The 18879-nt window shown below is 37.9% G+C and overlaps 1 protein-coding gene across 2 annotated transcripts in view; it reads right to left on the reverse strand.

The window, feature by feature from the left end:
- The window catches only part of CDK7 (cyclin dependent kinase 7), a 28200-nt gene that overhangs the window by 4504 nt on the left and 4817 nt on the right, over positions 1-18879 (reverse strand). The window contains exons 3-9 of one of the 2 annotated variants that reach the window (XM_027100941.1): positions 17143-17176; positions 16164-16231; positions 15354-15422; positions 13308-13418; positions 11956-12074; positions 10228-10327; positions 2600-2686 (exon numbers count right to left, since the gene is read on the reverse strand). In XM_027100941.1, the coding sequence (XP_026956742.1) occupies positions 2600-2686; positions 10228-10327; positions 11956-12074; positions 13308-13418; positions 15354-15422; positions 16164-16231; positions 17143-17176 (588 nt within the window). The remainder of the gene's footprint in view (positions 1-2599; positions 2687-10227; positions 10328-11955; positions 12075-13307; positions 13419-15353; positions 15423-16163; positions 16232-17142; positions 17177-18879) is intronic. The other variant, XM_027100942.1, reaches the window with a different exon arrangement.

Here is an 18879-nt window from a genome sequence, read left to right on the forward strand (position 1 = left end):
TCTGTCCCATAGAAATAAATGCTTATGCTTACACAAAAGCCTGTATGTGAATTTTTTTGGCCGTGCAGCTTGTGGGATGTTAGTTCTCCGACCAGGGATGGAACCTGGGCCCTTGGCAGTGAGAGTGCAGAGTTCTAACCACTGGACCACCAGGGAATTCCCTTGTACATGCATGTTTATAATAGTTTTATTTGTAATAGCCCCAAACTGGAAACAATGCAGATGTGCTTCAACGAGTGAACAGTTAAGACAAACTATGGTACATTCATACCACTCATCAATAAAAAGGAACGAATTATTGATACACACAACAATCTGGATAAATCGCCAGAGAATTATGTTGAATGTGAAAAAAAAATCAAGCGGAGCGGCTGGGCCCGTGAGCCATGGCCGCTGAGCCTGCGCATCCGGAGTCTGTACTCCACTATCCAGTATCCAGCAGTGAGAGGCCCGCGTACCGCAAAAAAAAAAAAAAAAAAAAAAAAAATCCCTAAAGCTTACATATTATATGACTCCATTTATAACATTCTTGAAATGACAAAGTTATAAAAATGGAGAACATATTAGTGATTGCCAGAGGTTAAGGAAGGAGTAGGAGTGGAATGAAAGTGGGTATGACTGTAAAAGGGATCTCTGTGGTGATGTCCTATATATTAACTGTATCAATGTCAGCATGCTGGTTGTGATTTTTATCCTAACTCTGCAAGATGTTACCACTGTGGGAAGCTGGGTAAAGGGTGCAAGGGATATCTCTGTATTTCCTTCTGCATGTAAATCAAAATAAAAATTTTAAAAAATCCACGGAAAACATCAGTAAGCAACTACTATTTAGAAAATCATGTCAAATAGTACAGAATAAATATTATGAACATGGTTCTGGAGTCACTAAGACCCAGACTGCAGCCCTAGCTCTGACACTGGGTAGCTTCAGGCAAGTTACTTAACCTCACTAAACCTCAGTTGTCTCATCTGTAAAATGGGAATAACAGTACCTACCTTAATAGGATTGTTGGGAGAATTAAATATAATTTATGAAACCCTACCATTAATGGCATACAGTAAGTGTTCAATAAATGAAAGGCTGTAAGAGCGTATTTCACAATTAGAACATACAGCCAACTTTCAATTAGAAAGCTGAGGAAGTAACAGCACAAAAGAAACTCAATTTCAGCTTCAGATAATTTCATTATCATTTTAACCAGAAGATAAAGAGACTGATCAAAATTTCTCTTTTCTAGTAATTATTTTTTCCCCAGAATATGAGGCTATAATAGAAAGGAAAATAAAAAGGTCTTCAATTATAATTTTTTTTTTTTTTTTTGCGGTACGCGGGCCTCTCACTGTTGTGGCCTCTTCCGTTGCAGAGCACAGGCTCCGGACGCGCAGGCTCAGCGGCCATGGCTCACGGGCCCAGCCACTCTGCGGCATGTGGGATCTTCCCAGACCGGGGCACGAACCCGTGTCCCCTGCATCGGCAGGCGGACTCTCACCACTGCGCCACCAGGGAAGCCCCTTCAATTATAATTTAAGAATGAACAAATGGGACTTCCCTGGTGGTGCAGTGGTTAAGAATCCGCCTGCCAATGCAGGGGACATGGGTTCAATCCCTGGTCCAGGAAGATCTCACATACCGCGGAGCAACTAAGCCTGTGAACCACAACTACTGAGCCCGCATGCCTAGAGCCCGTGCTCCACAAGAGAAGCCACCGCAATGAGAAGCCCGCGCACTGCAACGAAGAGTAGCCCCCACTCGCCACAACTAGAGAAAGCCCGCGCACAGCAATGAAGACCCAATGCAGCCATACATACATACATACATACATACATAAGAAAGAAAAAAGAATGAATAAGTGAGAATTTCACTGAACTGTAATATATAAAATTTAGCAATTTATATTGTTTTAAATTTTATCACAGATTTAGTATTTCTTTTTTATAGACATGTAATGGTTTAAAAATAAATAACAGGGAGTTCCCTGGTGGCCTAGTGGTTAGGATTCTGGGCTTTCACTGCTGTGGCCCAGGTTCAATCCCTGCTTGGGGAATTGAGATCCTGCAAGCCATGCAGCGTGGCCAACAACAAAAAAATTATAATACTAAAAAATCTTGATTGTGTTAGTGAAAATTCAATAAATACACCCAAATCCATCAAGATATTGATAAACTAACATGGAACATCCATAAAATTAAGTATTATATGGCTTAAAAAGAAAAAGGTCAATAATATTAAGTGAAGAGCAAGTCAGTTGCAAAAAAAATTCGTATGGTGTGATCCCTATTTTGCTAAAGAACAAAAGAAAAAGCAACTCTATATGTCTATATGTGCATATGTGTTTGTGTGTGCATCCTCATAGCAAGGCTTTACAACAAAATAAGAGTGATTAACCCTGGAATGGGAATTACTGGGATGGGGGAGGGCTATAAGTATATAGAAGGCTGGATGGTATATCATAATTTTAACTTTTACTTTGTATAACGTTTGCAATGAGTATATATTATTAATAAATTAAGACAATTAGTACATTTCTTTAAGTAATATTCACGTTATACACTATACAGAATTCTAACTAAATTTCAAAGAACATGTATGAAGGCTTACAGGCCACTGTTCTTCAGTTGGTGTGCCCAAAGTTTCAAATATTCTTGTTAGTTGATCAAGGTCTGAATCTCCTGGCAAAAAAGGAACCTGAAAGAAAGTGAGAGGCAGCCACTTCAAGATAGTTTTTGATAGCTGTTACATAAATAATACTATAAATTTAATTTAATAAGAAACACTAAACTATAACAAAAATTTAGTCTGAGGCATACTGGATACGGCATTAGATCCTGCCATTGCTATCCAAGTAAAGAGTACCATACTGTCCATTTTATTCACGCCTCTCATCTTTAATAAACACTTACCATGTAAGAGGCACTGTGCTAAGCCCTAGGCATTTAAACAAGGGAACAAGACAGTCCCTGCTCTCCCCTGGGGTGGACATGGTGAACAACGATGATACCAGTAAAGCAGTATTTACAAGATGACGTGTTCAGTGAGAGCACAGGATAGGATCCTAGCCCATATGGGAACAGCACCTAACCCACTCTGGACAGGTGAGGGAAGGCTTCCTACAGGAAGTGGCCATGAAAGTTGACAGATGAAGATGAGAGTTGCCGAAAGAAAAGTCTAAGATGGAAGAAGAAAACTATCCTAGCAAAAGGGCAGGTGCAAAGGCTGGGAGGCAAGAGAACACATCTCTATTCCAATATTATTTAAACAATCTCTTGGCAAATTCTTTCTCTGAAGAGGTATACTGGCCAACTTTAAGAGGATAAATAATTATAAGTTACATATATACAGTGGAATATTACTCAGCCATAAAAAGAAATGAAATTGAGCTGTTTGTAATGAGGTGGATAGACCTAGAGTCTGTCATACAGAGTGAAGTCAGAAAGAGAAAGACAAATACCATATGCTAACACATATATATGGAATTTAAGAAAAAAAAATGTCATGAAGAACCTAGGGGTAAGACAGGAATAAAGACACAGACCTACTAGAGAATGGACTTGAGGATATGGGGAGGGGGAAGGGTAAGCTGTGACAAAGCGAGAGAGAGGCATAGACATATATACACTACCAAATGTAAGGGAGATAGCTAGTGGGAAGCAGCCACATAGCACAGGGTGATCAGCTCGGTGCTTTCAGTGCCTGGAGGGGTGGGATAGGGAGGGTGGGAGGGAGGGAGACGCAAGAGGGAAGAGATATGGGAACATATGTATATGTATAACTGATTCACTTTGTTATAAAGCAGAAACAAACACAGCATTGTAAAGCAATTATACTCTAATAAAGATATAAAAAAATAATTATAAGTTAAACGTCAGTAAGCTGATAAGAAATGATCAAAATCTTTGCTACACAAAGACATTATTTTCCAATTCATTTCTCAGACATGTAAGTATACCGGAAAGAAAAAAAAAAAGGAGTTTTCTCTACTCTGTGAGTTAAGAGGCCTTTGGCACTGTTAAAGGCAATGAAAAAGTTTATAGAATCACTGGGAAGACATGAAATTAAGTACCAAGTCTCCAACATTTTTATTACTGTGGACCTCTACCAGCAACAAAACATAACAAAAACACCTCTGCCAGTTATCAATATACTCCAAATTCACCCTTTTTGACTTTCCATAAAAATGGATCTGGGCCCTTTAAATATTTTTCCTTTGCCAAGTGAAGCTTTGTCAGTAGAGAATGCAGGAGAGACATCACAGGAAGAAAAGTTTTGCTTCCTGGTTCCAGTCGGCTTGCCTGGCAGGCTCCTGCACCACTCTCAGCTTCTAGAATTGGTACCAGGTTCCTGCAGTGTGACCAGTTTCTCTAGTGTTCAGCTCCAACAGTGCATGGAGGCCAGCAGCTTCCCTCTAGAATGCCCTGCAGATGGTTTTGTAGCAGTGCCTCTAGAGAAATGCTTTCCTCAGCACCTGAAATACCCTGAACAGCTTTCCTCAGCATCTAAGAGGACAGATTTCCAGCAAGTTCAGCACAGCTCTACAGCAGCTTCTCGGCCAACCAGTGAGCCACACTGTGCCCTCTTCAAGAGGTCTAGATCTCAGCCCTGGGTGTCCTCTCATTGGGTGCTCTGTCCTTAGTCCTAGCGTTACCCCTAGGTATAAGGGTGACTGCTCTTTGTATCTGCTATTCCTATATTGAGTTCTCTTTACTTTTTGTTAGTCAATCCCTCATTACTACAACCTCTTGTCATAGTTAATAATTCTTTATATTAAGCTTCCCTTTTCAAATTAATGTGTGGTTTCTATATTCTGATTGGACCCAGACTTAACATAACCCCTATTTAAAATATGTATTTATAATAGCGTGCTATCATGTATATTAAATGTGAATAAAATAGAAACTAGAAGGGATATTAAATAACATTTCATAAATCTTTTTTTTTAATATTTATTTATTTTTGGCTGTCGGGTCTTAGTTGTGGCCCATGGGCTCTGTAGTTGCGGCATGTGGGCTTAGTTGCCCCGCAGCATGTGGGATCTTAGTTCCTCTGACCAGGGATTGAACCCACGTCCCCTGCACTGGAAAGCAGATTCTTAACTACTGGACCACCAGGGAAGTCCCCATAAATCTTTTTAGACATGCTCACATTTTCTTCTTATACCTTCTTCTTATACCTTCTTCTTATACCTCTGCTACTTTGCAAACCACCAACGTAAATTGTATTACGAGATCTGAAGACAGGGACACTCATCATCATAGCCTTAGTTTTGTGAGCAAGCTTGCAATTTAACCAGATTTTAAGGATGGCTGTTTTTGTCTGATGTAAGAAATTTAAATTAAAATGAGCTGCCTAATGCGTGGACTTTGGATCCCTCACAATGTGTTCTGTTGTCTTCAATGTTGCTTTTGAGAAGTCTGATGCCATCTTTTCCCTAATCCTTTATTTTGGTTTCTGTGTAAGCTTTTCACGTTTTTTCTCTCTGTGGAAATAAAGGCTTTTTCCTAAGAACCCCCGGTATTCTGAAATTTCACCATGTGTCTGGGCATGGGGCTTCTTTCATTCATTGTGCAGAATCTTTATGGCACTTCCAACCTATTCACATCCATCAATGCTGGGCTATTTTCTTATGAATTTCCTACCCTCGATTTTCTTTCTTCTCCTTTGCTATATTCTAAGATCACTCCTGGATCAATCTCCTAATTTTCTTATCTTTTCCCTACTATAGTCCATCTCTTTTATCTTTTGGTTCTATTTAATGAAAGAGTTCTTTAGCTTACTTTTCTACTATCTTTGTTTGCTTTTAGTTATCCTTTTTGAAAAATTTCAAGTATACTTTATTCTTTGATTGTTCCTTCAGTAAAAGAGCATCATGTTCTTGTTTTATGTATGCAGTATATTCTCTCAGTTCTCTGAAGATTTGGTGCAGGTGGGGAGGCGAGGATGAATCTTCTTCTGCTACCTGATAGTTTCTATTTTTTCCAAGTTTCTTTTTTAGTTTGTTTCAGTCTGTCATTCATGTTGGACGCTTTCATCAAATACCTGATGATCCTTGCCAATTATCTGGTTATCCTTACATGTTGGAAGCAGTCATTAAATACCTGAAAATCCTTGATAACTATCTGGTGATCACTGCCTAACCATTCATATTTAAAGGTAAGGTACTAAAAAAGCTGATTCAAAGCATTCTATCTATGAAAAGAGCTTGTTAACTCATGGCCTTTATCTAGAAAGACTGGACAGGTAGCTTAATGCCAGTTACCTACGGGTCTATTCTCTGGGACCGTTCAGTTCTTCCAGTGAAGGATCCTCTAATCTTTTACCTGAGTTAAAATGAGCTGGCTGCCAAGGTTCTGGGAGCTGAACAGGGAAATAAGTTGGAGGTTTTACTGTTTAGTTTGCAGACTTTCATGTAATCTGTGTGTTTTCACCCTGGCATCTCACCCCCATCCTTCACTGGGTCTAAGGATGCCCATGTCTAGAGATTCCTGCTTCAGTTTCTTTGGAGAATAAACCTTTCCCTGGTGGAGGAATAAGTCAGGGGGAAGTATAGCTGAGGGAAGGAAAGTAACCTGGTCGTGTCGGGGACCTTGTTATTAAGTGCTCAATATACAGGTTTTTCAACCAACCCTTCTGTTTTTAGTCCTGCACCTCATTATTGCCATCAATGATCACTCTCATTGCTACGCAACTCCAGGATTCTGTGTGCCAAACAAAATTTGCGTTCAGTTGGTATCCGTTTCTGAAGACTTTTAGCCTTCTTCATTTCTGGCTTCATATCCTCTGGCATAGTGTTACAGGCACCTCCTAATTTCAAACATTTATGTTTGTTTCTTTTTAGAGATAATTTCTGAGGGGGGGAGATTTTTGCCTTGCCATCTTAAAAATCCTCAAGATATAATTATCACTTTATTTTAAAATGTCTTCATTGTATTAAGCATCAATGCAACGTTGACTAAAAAAATCCACTGTCTGGGACTTCCCTGGTGGCCCAGTGGTAGAGAATCTGCCTTACAATGCAGGGGACGCTGGTTCGATGCCTGGTCAGGGAACTAAGATCCCACATGCTGCAGGGAAACTAAGCCCACGTGCCGCAACTACTGAGCTTGCATGCCTCAAGTAGAGAGCCCGCATGCAGCAAACTACAGAGTCCATGTACTCTGGAACCCATATGCCACAACGACAGAGCCCACGCCTGAAGCCTGTGTGCTACAACTAGAGAAGAGAAAACCCTCATGCCACAACTAGAGAGAAGCCTGCACGCCACAATGAGAGATCCCACACGCCTCAATGAAGATCCTGCATGCTGCAACTAAGACCCAACACAGCCAAAAATAAATAAAATAAATAAACAATAAATCTTTTTTTTTAATGATTTGGCCTCCCAAGTCCTAGTCAGTATTTTTATATTTATTTGTTTGTTTATTTATTTTTGACTGCATTGGGTCTTCGCTGCTGCGCACAGGCTTTCTCTAGTTGCAGTGAGCAGGGGCTACTCTTCCTTGCGGTGCGCGGGCCGCTCATTGCAGCAGCTTCTCCTGTTGTGGAGCATGGGCTCTAGGCGCGAGGGCTCAGTAGTTATGGTTCGCAGGCTCTAGAGCGCAGGCTCGGTAGTTGTGGTGCACTGGCTTAGCTGCTCTGCAGTACGTAGGATCTTCCCGGACCAGGGCTCGAACCCGTGTCCCCTGCATTGGCAGGCGGATTCTCAACCACTGCGCCACCAAGGAAGCCCTTTATTGTTCTTTTATCCTGTTCTATAACAGCTTCTTAGAGGACACCAGAATTTAACCAATACAATTGTGACTAAGCATATGATTGAAAACTTTTCAGTTTTAGGAAAAAGAGTCTAATTAATCCTAAAAGGAAGAGAAGTACTGAGTTCAACAGTACAGGAACCCAAGAGGGACTTCCCTCTGGTTCTTTTCAGTATGACTCCACTCATGACTTCTCTTTTAAAATTGTGTTGAGATTCATCTTTTTAAGAACAATGACATTGTAGAAATTTATTTTTTCTTTCTCAGGTCTTTACAGAGAGGCAGGGATCACAAACCAAATATCAGAAAATCATCAAGTTTTTTTATGCAATAGGCATGAACAATAACGTTCTTGAACATCTGATATCCTATAGCCTCTAACACCCATGTGCATCCAGAAGCCTATGCAAAAACTGATGGAAGCTCTGTTCTGAGCTGATACAGCCAAACTGAAGTATTGGAATGTCAGAGGGCTGAAGATCAACCACAGGCCAAGCCATTAGCTCTGGATCCTCACCATCTGGATGAAGTAAGAGTATGGCAGGCAGCTGCTGGTTGATCAAATTTTTGTATCACCACATCATCTCTAGGGAATGCTCTAATGCAGGCCAGTAGGATGCCCAGTGACCTTCCTATAAAGCATAAAATGTCTCCCCCAAACTACTTCTTATTTACAAACTAAAATGGTTATCTTTGAAACTATCTAGACCAGATAGTGGCATTTGCTCAGTAGGTAATATCCAAGTTTAGATTTTTTATTAATCACTATGTCTCATAACATGATTAAGAAAAAAGAACATAAACAGATCATAAATTAAAAAGTAGATTTGTGTTATTTAGTGACATAATACTCCACTAGTATAAATACTTCTCAATTCCTTTTCAGAGGTCAGAATGCAGACCAATTTGCTTCTAAAATGTTTTAAACTATATAGACTACTTTGGTTGGATATAGGCTTACTTATTATTGCTCCTGTTTTCTAGTTATTAAACCTTCTATAAAATTTATATAGGAAAAAAACACTTTAAAGAAGTTAAACGCTTATATTAGCAAATCTTCTGAATTATCCTGGCTTTCAACTATTATCTATTTGGACTGCAGAATCTCACCACAGATTTAGAACTGTGTGGACAGCATTTCCAAGGATATTTTCAAATGAGTACAGAGACAGTTTAAAATAGGAAACATTTTTCTTTAATTGTGCTGGAAAAATATATGGCAAAATGGTACAGTTCTTCACCAAATAGGGCTGCCTGTCAACTCCTTCATAACCTTAATAATAATTCCAACAACGATGCCAATGGTTAGCAAGACTCCAACTATGACTTCAACCAGGTCCACAATTTCTAACCCATTTATTCTCAACTGCTATCTCTCTCTCCTTACTTTCTAAATGGAATGATCAGTCATAACACTAGGGGCTATGGAATTCTGTTTCTGTCTTGGTCATGAATGAACTGGGCTTTTGAGAGTTAACAGATTCTCAAATGTACCCTTCCAGTAAACTCTGTTTTTGTGAGTAGCATAGTTGTCACACCAGGTGATTCAGAGGACCCATTACTACAGGGATTACTTATGTCATCTTCAAGCCTAAATGTGAGGGTTTCTTCTACAAGCATTCAGAAGGGTGAGCATCTCAAAATGATGCATAGAACTCACACTAAACTAAAAAAGACATTTAAGAAGGTATCTTCTCTCTGGCGTACAGAAGCTATTTTCTGTGTTCAAGGAAATAAATAGCTGTATTTTTGTGTTTTGGGTTCACATTTCTTTAAATACACATGGCTTGAGGAGAGGGGGAGTAGAGGCTGGAATCTGGAATGTAAGAAGGAAAAACACTCAGCCTCAGTGTGATTTCCCAACATTCCTCTGCCTTCATCATTGAGAAGGGCTAAACTAAACTTCATAGCTAAAGAAAACTTACCAAGTTGGCATCTTTCTCTACAGTGAGGGAAGGGAGAGGATGTTTCATTGTAAGATGGTCTCAGTTTGAGAAATGCTATAGGACCACCATGTCTGCTCTGCTTGAACAGAACTAAAATGCTCCTCTCATACAATATTTAAAGTTATGCAGAGTTGCATCTGCAGTGGCTGGTATTACGTATCTCTTAAAGTGTACTTTTAAACAGCCCAAACAAAAAAGTACCAGAAGTACGTAAGTTTATCCTAACACTTTTAGTTACTGTAGAGACAGTACCGTATTACAACCCAATGAGTTTTATTATAGTTACATTTCAGAACACAGAATGATCTGTAATAAAACCTTTATTGTCCTAAGTGGGAGATCTCACCTCGCATTAGCATTAATAAAAAGGTTGTACTTGGCAGAGGTTTTTTTTTTATTAACCTGTTTGTTGGCTTTTTGTTTCAAGGATGGTACTCCTCTCTGGGAATTACCTCTGGGAAGATAATTATTACACAAATTATAAAAACAAATTCCTATAACAATACTGAAGTGTGTACATCAATTCCAGACTTACCCTTAGGAGCAACTCTGCTAATATACAGCCAACAGCCCACATGTCCACACCTACACCATACATTCTAGCTCCAAATAGTAGCTCAGGGGCCCGATACCACCTGAAGAACAAAAAGAAATACTGTCATTTTAGGATGGAATTAAAGTATTTCTTAGAGAAAATTCCTCAGCAAAACATCATCTACTGATGAAATGCACTTTTATGGATATATTAACTCAAGAAAAATTGGCTATAAAATCAACAAGTTCCATATTACTGCCAGGAAATTACATACACCCTTAGTCCATTCACTCTCCCACTTTGAGATGAGTAACACTTTCTTTCTCCAGGAACCCTCAACACCATCCTTCCTCTCAGCTGATGACCTTATTTCCTACTTCACTGAAATAATGCAAGTAATGAAAAAAAATTTCTACAGACTCACCTTCAGTCATTTGTATTCTCACAATCCGCCTTCCCATCCATAACTACAGATGAACTAGCCATGATTGTTTTTAAAGTCAATCCCTCAACTTGGGCACTGACACCCCACTCTCCTGCCTATTTTCAAGGATATTGCTCCTGCAATTCTCTCCTCTTTCTCCTACATCAACTTTTTGTTCTTACTAGATTTTTAACATCAATGTCAAACATACCATTATTTTTTCTAGCCTTAAAAAATAAACTAAAATATAAAGAAACAAAAAACAAAAACTTCTTTGGACCCCACTTCCCCTAACAGTTACCCCTCATTCTCTGGTTGTCTGTTCTTACTGTCTCCATTTCCTCTTCTCTCATCCTCTTAAACCCGTTGCAGTCAGGCTTTCATCCCACCACTCCACCAAAATTGCTCTTGTCGAGGTTATCTAAATTGTTAATTCTCAGTCCTCACGTTAATTTGACCTATTAGTAGCATTTGATTTGCAAGAAGAGAAAGTATGAGAAACGAGTAAATGAAAACCAGTGGCACACAATACTCATGTATGTGGGTCCCTGTTTTCCTGAGTCCCCAGTGTTCCTGAACGATGGGCTTAATCTTTCCAGAAATTACATGAGCAACTACTTATATATCCCTTACTTTTTACTCAGGGCTCAGGTGACTGACACTCAGTGAGATCTGGAGAAAGGTGACAAAGTAATTTAAAAGGATAGAGAATCTGATGACTTCTCAGATCCTTACAAGAGTCAGAGAAATTAACAAATGTCATCCTGACAAGATAAAATCTACCATCCCTATCTATTTAATGTGATTTTTAGTTTTTATACATAAGAAGTATAAACAGAAAATGGAAGCAACTAATAATATGCAAAATCCAAATATAAATGCACTGCTTTGTTTAGAGAATTTTCATTCACACTGAATGATATAAAATGTGGAACCAAGACTGACCAATAAAATAAACACAGGCCCCCCAAATCACATGCTTATGTACAAGAATAGGCACTAGAGTTCCAACCTACCTAACTAAACCGTATAAGAAGTATAAATTAGTCCCCAAAATAACTTGGTAAATCTCTGAGGACTGAGTTAAATTCAACTCCGTTTGAAAGAAGGGCTGTATATTTTTTTTTCACTGTGGTAAGATACACACAATATAGAAAAGGGCTATATTTTTAATAAAGTACCAATAGTAATCCCTGAACTCTGCCAAAAGTTCAGAGAAGACAAATGATGCTCATCTGTGTAATCACAATCATTTGTGTATATCCTACACAATGTAAGGTTTCAGTTAGTTAAGGAATCCTTACCTGGTTACAACCTGATGTGTATAAGCTCTACTGGGGCTCCCAAATGATTTGGCCAGGCCAAAATCTGCCAGTTTTAGAACTCCATTTTCATCTAGCAACAAGTTGTTTGGTTTTAGGTCCTATATAATAGAGGTTTTAAACAAACAAGTAAGCAGGGTGGAGAAGAATATCACAATGATACATTTAGTTGGCTTAAATTTAAACTTAGCAGAAATGGGGTAACACCCCAAATCTAAACAACCACCAATATTATTTTTATTGACATAAAATCCTACAAAGCAAAATAAGATTGGCCATATTACTTAGTGAGACACTGGGTCAAGGTACTTAATTTCACAAACCTATTTCACAGGTTTGCTGTGAGGATTAAATTTAATATTTCCTGTAAAAGCCCTAGTGTAGTGACTGGCTCATAGTAAGCACTCAATAAATAGCTGCTGCTATTTAATTTAGTAACAATATATATGGGGAATTCCCTGGCGGTTCAGAGGTTAGGGACTCTGCACTCTCACTGCTGAGGGCCCGAGTTCAATCCCTGGTCGGGGAACTAAGATCCCACAAGCCACGAGGCCAAAAACAAAACAAAAACAAACAAACAAAAAAACCCCCACTATGTATGAACTTCAGTAAATAAAAATATTAGGCACTTACAAGGATGAGGAATACAGTCTTCACAATCTATGCTAAAAATATATTAGCAATAACCTAAAAGGGATTCCAAGTGTTAAGTATGAGAATTACTAACTATAACTTATTTTTAGCTATTTCATCTAAATAGGGTGCCTAAGAACATCTACCTATCTAAATTATCAGCCTTGTTCTAGTAGCTGAATGCTCCTAACAATGACTCAGTCATTTCAGAAATTTTATTTCATTATTTCCTAGAATTTTAGAGCTACTAGAAATATTTTTCCAAAGGTATTTTTGCATTGCATAATTTAATCCAGACTCCCACTGTTTTTGGTTTTGTTTATTTTTTTCCCATTACAACAGTATAGCACAAAGAACACTGGACTTCAAGCCAAAATGTCTAGGTTCTAATACTATTGTCAGTTTTCAGCTGCTGACCTTGAAAAAAATACGTAACTTTGGTCAGCAACTTAGCTCTTCAACTATGAAAAACATGAAGGACTAGGTCTCTTCCATTTCTAAGTTTCATATAGTAATTCAGAGTCCTCACAGCACCACGTAGTGGAACTGAAGGGAGCACACAGAGGAAGAAGGTTGGATAAAATGGCCCAGCTCTATTTTGTAACAATTTACATACTCAGACCTTTTGTGTAATAAATTGGCTACAACATGAAGTCTGACTACAACATGAAGAATCAATAATACTTGGTTAAAAACCTTACCCTATGTAGAATCCAATGTTGATGTAAATATTCTAATCCTTGAAGAGTCATCAACATGTAGGCTTTGATGTGTGATGGTGTCAGCACAAGACTGTTATCTTTTATTATAACCTGTAAAGCAGGCATACAATATACAGGTAAGCTTTATTATTCCAAATGGACTCTACTATATAAAATCATTTACAGACATAAAATGGATGTATTCATAGAGGAGAATCTCAAGAGAGCTTGCCTAACTCTCCTTAGGAAGTACTGTCAGAACCTCCAATTATATGGTTAGGGAAAGTATCTTTGGTTTGGAAAGAAAGCAGTGCTTTATGTCCTACTGCTTTGTTTTTAGGCATCCATGTAGCAAACATCTGTTGTTTTCACTTGTCCCCAGATACATAGCCCCTTCTGACAACAGCATTCAACACTCCATCTGTTCCCAGCTTAGTCCACGTGGTTAAAACAGGACTGTGCGCTACCTGTAGACTTCAGAGGTAGACACACGACCCAGGCATGGTCAGTCACCACACTGCAGCCTGCTTTCCAGACTAGCTCAGGGATGGATAAGTGAGCCAAGCCAAGGCAAATATTGGTGCTAGAATCAAAGGGAACAAAGCACTTTCTTTCCTCAGGGATTATTAAACTCTAAGGACAGAAGCCTGCAAGTGCCTGAGCCACTATATTAAGAAATTCTACCCATGAACAAGGCAACAGAGAGAAAACACTGAGTTAAAGTGAAAGACTGTGTTACATTAGCATTATTTGTGAACTATGCCTCAAGTCAGTCAGTTTTTTCCTAGACTTTTCGTTATATGAGATAAAAATTCACATTTTCTTTTTTTTTAAATAGGTAAAATATACCCTTTTAATCTCACAGTTCTATGAATTTCAACAAACACATCCAGTTGTGTAACCACTACCATAATCAAGACATAGTTTCATAATCCCCTAAACTCTCCCCAGGCCATTCTCTACTCAATCCTCCCCTCGATTCCCTACCCAGGCAACCACTGATCATTTTTGTTCCTTTAATTTTGCCTTTTCCAAAAAACCATACATGGAATCATATAATATCAATAGCTTTTTTTTTTTTTTTCGTGGTACGCGGGCCTCTCACTGTTGGGGCCTCTCCCATTGCGGAGCACAGGCTCTGGACACACAGGCTCAGCGGCCATGGCTCACAGGCCCAGCCGCTCCGCGGCATGTGGGATCTTCCCGGACCGGGGCACAAACCTGTGTCCCCTGCATCGGCAGGCGGACTCTCAACCACTGAGCCACCAGGGAAGCCCAATATCAATAGCTTTTTGAGCCTGGCTTCTTTTGTTTAGTATAATGTATTTGAGATTCACCTATACTGTTGCATATGTTAGTAGTTTGTTTCTTTTTATTCTCAAATAGTATTCCACTTTATGATTACACATTCACTTAATGAAAGCTATTTGGGTTGTTTCCAGTTTGGGTAGTGACAAATAAAGCTAAACATCTGTGTAGTCATATGTTTTTGTTTCTCTTGGATAAATAAATACGTAGAGGTAGTATTTACTAGATTGTACCTTAAGTGTATATTTAATTGTATAAGAAACTGCCTAACTGTTTTCCAAAGTGGCTGCATCACTTTGCATTCTCATCAGCAGTGTATGAGAATTCCACTTGTTCCACATTCTTGGAATGTCCATTACTGAGATTCAATTAATATTAATGAGAAGTATAAAATCTTATTTTTCTCAAAAAGAAACCTGGCTTTCAAAAGGATATTCTGTGATAATATCACAAAGAAGTTCCAAATCCTCCGAAGCCAAACACTCATTTTTCGAAAAAGGAATGTTAATAAGGTTTTGGGAACTTGGTAGACACAATGCTATTGAAATCCAACTCTTGTATTTAACCCTGGGAATATGGCTCAATGATTCAGAAGATCTTTGACTTGAGAACACATCTAGATTTCAACAAAATTAAGCATTCTTTTGACTGCCAGTATCTTCAAAGGCAAAAAATAAACATTTAGATTCTCTTTGGATAAATAGAGAAAAAAAATTCCTCCAGGAATTTTAATCTTACCTCTAGGTCAGTTTCCATAAAATCAAAGACAAGGCTAATATTAGATTTATGTCCAAAAGCATCAAGGAGCTGCAAAGCAAAATTTTAAAAAAAATCAACATGTGATTCTCTATTAAACACTTGACAGTATTAAAGTAATTTTTAAAAAGTTAAACAAATATTTGGATTGTTGATAATTCTCTGTAAAGTTTAAATAATTTTATTAAATTTAATATTTATCCTTTTTTTGGGCTAGGAATTAGTACTTTGAAGCACAGGATACTAAACCTTACTATTAAAAACAAACTCACTAAATACTTAACCTCTCCCTCCAAATTTTGGAGTTATAATAAAGATATGAATTAATGAAAACCTCATTTAAGTCTCCAATTTAGAAAAATTCCCAAACTTGGTACTTAAGAACATCCTACAAATAGCATCAGCAGCTATCATTCATTGAATGAGCGTGTTCTCTATGCCAGGCACTATCCCAGGTACTTTACGTGTATTCAGTCTCATAACAACGCTATGAGGTAGGGACTATGGCACAGAGTTCAAGGGAACTTGCTAAAGGTCTTACACATGCTAGAGCTCTCTAGGCTTCAAAATGATCTCTGACAAAATCAGCCTGTATGCCAATATTTAATTTATTTCATCAGTTGTATAGTTTTTAAGACACTGCCTACAAGAACAATTAGGATAGAAAATAAATTTCAGCCTTTTTGCAAGGCTCGTCTAGAACAACTTATCTTGCTGAGCCTTCAATCAACATCTACCACATTCAGGAAAGGCAGGGTCCCAAATCCCAGAAACAACTTAGATCATACTCACACCAATTATATTTGGATGACTTAGCTCCTGTAATAATTTTATCTCTCTTAAAGCTGTTCTATTTATACCTACATAAAAAGGCAAAGAAAAAAGTGAAAAATAATTCTGAAATCTCAAACCTTCTTGTAAACGTATTTTTTGGGAAAGGTCAGTCTGATGAAATAGCGATGACTATTCCTCAGGAAAAAAATAACAATTTTTATGACATATCTGTTTCCATTTTATATTGCTTTATTTTTAAAATAGCTTAGCACAGACTATGATAAATGGTGAAAAAAGTATTCACTTTATCTGTGAGATATCAGATCTGAAGACTGCTGGAACAACATGTACACAAGTGTGTAGCATATAGGTGAGAAGTTAATGGCTCCCTTCTCTTGCCTTATGAATATCAGTGGCAGATTCTTTAAGCTAACAGCAAACTAGTGATTAGATACCATCTTGCCCAATGTGAAGGATGGAACTCAACATTTAAAATAAAATCTGGTACTAGTTATTACAGAGATGATGGATCCTTTATATAGGAACTATTTCTTGATGACTAAATAGGACTTAGCACTCTAGCAAATAAGGCTTTGGAAGAAGGGGTAAAAAAAAATCTTTCCCCTCCATACATTTATTCTATAGTAAGCTTTGTATACTTCCATGAATCCGGAATTTTCAAAGTAATCAGAAGCTCAGAAGAAGAAGAAACAATGGCTTGTAACAACACCTAAAGCAGTAATGAAGACAGTAAGACAAGTCACTAATAACCTTGCTGTCTTCCATCTACTTAGGTGACTTGAATATTCTTCTGAACACCCAAATGGTGAAAATCACAAATATCCTATCTCTATCCTGAGTCTATCTTTACTCTTCTGGGACCCTGCAATAACTCTATCCAGAACCACTGTTAACTTTAATTAATACTTTGTTCTCTTCCTCACTGAGAATAAGAACCTTTCCTGTTCTGTCAGATTACATGAAATAACTTACTCACCATCTTTAGCTTCTGATCTATGTCCAAGTTTGATCTGGCAGAGGAAAAAACAAACACATTAGAAATATGTTAAATTATTTAGACCAATACATATATATAAACACTTCAAGGACTTCACTGGTGGCACAGTGCTTAAGAATCCACCTGCCAATGCAGGGTACACGGGTTTGAGCCCTGTTTCAGGAAGATCCCACAGGCCGTGGAGCAACTAAGCCCGTGTGCCACAACTATTGAGCCTGCGCTCTAGAGCCTGCGAGCCACAACTACTGAGCCCGAGTGCCACAACTACTGAAGCTCGCACACCTAGAGCCCGTGCTCCGCGACAAGAGAAGCCACTGCAATGAGAAGCCCACGTACCACAACAAAGAGTAGCCCCCGCTTGCCACAACTAGAGAAAGCCCCCCGCGCAGCAACAAAGACCCAAAGCAGCCAAAAATAAATTAATTAATTAAAAATTTAAAAATTTCTTAAAAAAAAAACATAGCAAAAATATGTAGCAACTCATATGTAGCTAGTTATTAGTCGGCAAGAAGGGAGTGGGAATCATGAATCAGAAAGGCAAAATTAACAATATAAGAAAGGATCAAGTACCTATCATTCCTTTCCCCTTAAGTTTTGAATTACACATCTTTGTTAGATTAAATGAGGAACAAATAATTAAACGCATAGAGGCTAATAAACAAAAGGAGCACTTCAAGTTAGACTACTTCGGAGGAAATGCGTAACGCATAAAATAAGATGCTTAATGTGTCCAACAATATGCTCCCAGGGACCACATTTTCCAAAAAGAAAAATTACAAATTGCGACGGATATAGAAAATGGTTAAACTGTTGTTACTGTGAATAAGCACATCAAACTGCATTAACAGGTTCAGTCTTACACAAAACCAAGTACCAGGTTAAAGAACAAGAGCTAACTACTTTATACAATGACAATGTAACCAAGAATACAAAAAAAAAAATCCTACTCCAGAAAATCAACTATTCTACTTTAAAAGATATCCCCCACCTATATACTAAAAATAGAACTTTTAATTTAAAGGTAGGCTATTTATTATAGCACCAAAAAATATAAGGCACTTAGGAATAAAGCCAACAAGAGATGTATGAAGCTTTCCATGAACACTATAAAGCACTCTTAAAATATGCTTAAGAAATGAGATCAAAATAAACATAGATAGCATGTTCATGGATAGGAAGACTCAATATCATAAATACATCAAATATGTCAATTCTCTTTAATGGAACTAAATGTAAAGTACAAGAGCATTTTTCAAGGACATTGACAAATGGATTCTAAACTTTATATGGAAAAGTAAAGAGCTAAGAACAGATAATTTAAAACATTATTACATTTTCTAAACATAATAAAAAATAGACTAGTTTCATGAAGCCATCTACTTCATCACCCAGATTCAATAATTACCAATATTTTGCCATACTTACTTCATTCATTCATCCTCCCCTTTTTGCTGGCTACAATATATACTTTTTCAAGTCCCAGACTTCATGTTATTTCATCCCTATATACTTTAAGTAGGCACCTCTAAAATGTGGACATTTTCTTACATAACTATAATGCCATTTTCATACCTAACAAAATTAATAATAATGCCAGAGTAGCATATAATAACTAGTTCATATTCAAATTCTCCTGATCTGTTTCAAATTTCTCAACTGACCCATAGAGTAAGCCAAGATAATTTTGAAGAAAAGTAGCTATGTGGGACTTACCAG

Source organism: Aethalodelphis obliquidens, unplaced genomic scaffold (assembly GCF_003676395.1).
Source record: "Aethalodelphis obliquidens isolate GAN/ISIS:26980383/991018 unplaced genomic scaffold, ASM367639v1 scaffold4, whole genome shotgun sequence".
In the NCBI taxonomy this organism is placed as follows: domain Eukaryota; kingdom Metazoa; phylum Chordata; class Mammalia; order Artiodactyla; family Delphinidae; genus Aethalodelphis; species Aethalodelphis obliquidens.